The sequence below is a fragment of the Cucurbita pepo genome, unplaced genomic scaffold, assembly GCF_002806865.2.
Source record: "Cucurbita pepo subsp. pepo cultivar mu-cu-16 unplaced genomic scaffold, ASM280686v2 Cp4.1_scaffold000679, whole genome shotgun sequence".
Lineage (NCBI taxonomy): Eukaryota > Viridiplantae > Streptophyta > Magnoliopsida > Cucurbitales > Cucurbitaceae > Cucurbita > Cucurbita pepo.
The window spans coordinates 14,222-16,371 of record NW_019646898.1 but is presented as its reverse complement, the minus strand read 5'-3'; the positions used below and the strand labels follow the sequence as shown (position 1 = coordinate 16,371).

Genomic DNA, 2,150 nt, shown 5'->3' with positions numbered 1-2,150 from the left:
TTGTTGAAAAAAACTCTTGTAACGGTCCTAGCCCACTCCACTGCTAGCAAATATTGTCTTTTTTGGGCTCTTTCTTCCTATTAAAGTTTTTAAGACACATTTACTACGAAGATGCTTCCACACACCTTATAAAGAATGTTTCGTTCCCTTCTCCAAGGGACGTGGGATCTCTCAATCCACCCTCCTTCAGGACCCAGCGTCTTCACTAGCATATTTCTCGGTGTCCCCAAACCTACTATTAGCAGATATTGTTCTCTTTGGATTTTCCTTTTCAGGCTTCCCGTCAAGGTTTTTATAAACGTGTCTACTAAGAAGAGATTTCCACACTCTTATAAAAAATGTTTCGTCCCCCTCTCTAACCGAGGTGGGATCTCACAATCCACTTTCATTTGGGGCCCAACATCTTCATTGTCACTCGGAGGTCTCACACATGTTCTATTAATTACGTTTTCTTTCTTATGTCATAATTCCATGTGGAATTCTTATCAGCATAAATAAAGAAGCATTATAAACTTTAATGTAAAATCATAATAATTTAAATAATTTTGAAGACAAAGACTAATTTACACTTTTTTTTATTTATTTATTGAAAATAAACTAAAAAAAAGTACAACCCCAAAGGAAGAAGTTCAAAAGAAAAACAAGCAAAGGAGATAAATTAGAAAAGCGCAAAGCAAATTACAACATTTTTCTTTTCCAACAAAAACCAAGGAAAAAAGCACCACACAAACAACAAACCTTAAACGACAACTGAACTTAAGCATAGTCATCAGACACTGGAACAGAGGCATAAGACCCAATAAAGACGTCACCGTAGATAAGCCCAGCAAGCCCACCACCAATAAGTGGGCCGACCCAGTAGATCCAAATCTGAGAGAAGTCTCCACTGACAACAGCTGGGCCGAATGAACGGGCTGGGTTCATGGACCCACCGCTAAATGGGCCGGCAGCAAGGATGTTGGCACCAACTATGAACCCAATAGCAATTGGGGCAATGGTCCCAAGAGAGCCCTTTTTAGGGTCTGCGGCTGTAGCGTAAACTGTGTACACCAAACCGAAGGTGATTATGATCTCGAACACTACACCTTCAATTGCTCCCAATCCCGCTGCCACGCCGTGGGTCGGGATGCTCTGTAATACACCACGATTTATAATTAATATTTTAAAAAATATTAAAATAATCATAAGAGTTAGTTTAAGAAATTAGTTACCTTGCCGTTGGTAACGAACTGGAGGAGGAGGCAGGCAACAATGGAGCCAAGCGACTGGGCGATCCAGTAGAACAAACCGGTCAAGATGGTGATGTTGCCGCCGATTGCCAACCCAAAGGTCACCGCGGGGTTGAGATGGCCACCGGAGATGTTCGCTGCCATCGACACCCCGACAAAGAGAGCGAATGCATGAGCCACAGCCACGGCCACCAGACCTGGTGGATCCAACGCCGCATCGGACGTCAACTTACCTACACTCATCAACATTAGGACTCAAATTAGAGTTGACCATTATTTATTCATATGTTTCTAACACATTGGAAGAAAAAGAGGACTGACCGTAGGCGATGGCGGAGCCGACGCCGGCGAAGACAAAAAGGAGAGTGGCAATGAACTCAGAGAGATAAGCTTTAAGAGAGGCCGCACTGAAGGAATCAGCGGGGGAACCAACAGCCAACTTCACCATTTTCAAAGTTTGGAGAGAGAGAAGTTAGAAGAAGACGATGATGAGTCAGCCGGAGCTCAGGGGTGGTCTCAGAGCTTGGTGGCTATGGGGTTTTTATAAGACCGAAGCAACGTCGTTTTGGAATAATTTGACACATTTTGTTTTTCTTTTTTTGGGATGGCCAGTGAGAGTTAATTTTGTGGTTGAAAACGATGAGAGAGAGAATTGGCACGGTGCCGACCAAACCGCCCTTTTTCTTTTTCTTTTTCTTTTTCTGATTTTTTCAATTTTTATCCAACATTATAAATAGAGCTAACTACATTATTGTTGAGTTGTTTGAAATAATATTATAGACTAAAAAAATAAAATAAAGCCAAATAGAAAATACATATTCTAAATTTTGACCAAATTCAAAATTATAAAGAAGTTAAACTTGAATCCTAGAGGGTTAAATTGGTAATTTAAAGGGGTTTTTTTTTTCTTTTTTTTTTTTT

At 40.7% G+C, this 2,150-nt stretch overlaps 1 protein-coding gene across 1 annotated transcript; it reads right to left on the bottom strand.

The window, feature by feature from the left end:
• Positions 1-628: 628 nt before the first annotated feature.
• Positions 629-1,807, bottom strand: LOC111785728 (probable aquaporin TIP2-2). Its single transcript, XM_023666110.1, has 3 exons — positions 1,551-1,807; positions 1,212-1,462; positions 629-1,131 (listed from the first exon to the last, which is right to left on the bottom strand). The coding sequence occupies exons 1-3, from the start codon at positions 1,675-1,677 to the stop codon at positions 757-759; spliced, it is 753 nt and encodes a 250-aa protein (XP_023521878.1). The 5' UTR covers positions 1,678-1,807; the 3' UTR covers positions 629-756.
• Between the last annotated feature and the right edge of the window lie 343 nt (positions 1,808-2,150).

What these genes read in the sequence shown, in the direction of transcription:
- LOC111785728 (XM_023666110.1), bottom strand. Translation starts at nt 1,677, where the DNA reads ATGGTGAAGTTGGCTGTTGGTTCCCCCGCTGATTCCTTCAGTGCGGCC. An exon ending in CGGCTCCGCCATCGCCTACG is followed by an intron (nt 1,463 to 1,550) that starts GTCAGTCCTCTT and finishes TGATGAGTGTAG; the next exon opens with GTAAGTTGACGTCCGATGCG. An exon ending in AGTTCGTTACCAACGGCAAG is followed by an intron (nt 1,132 to 1,211) that starts GTAACTAATTTC and finishes GGTGTATTACAG; the next exon opens with AGCATCCCGACCCACGGCGT.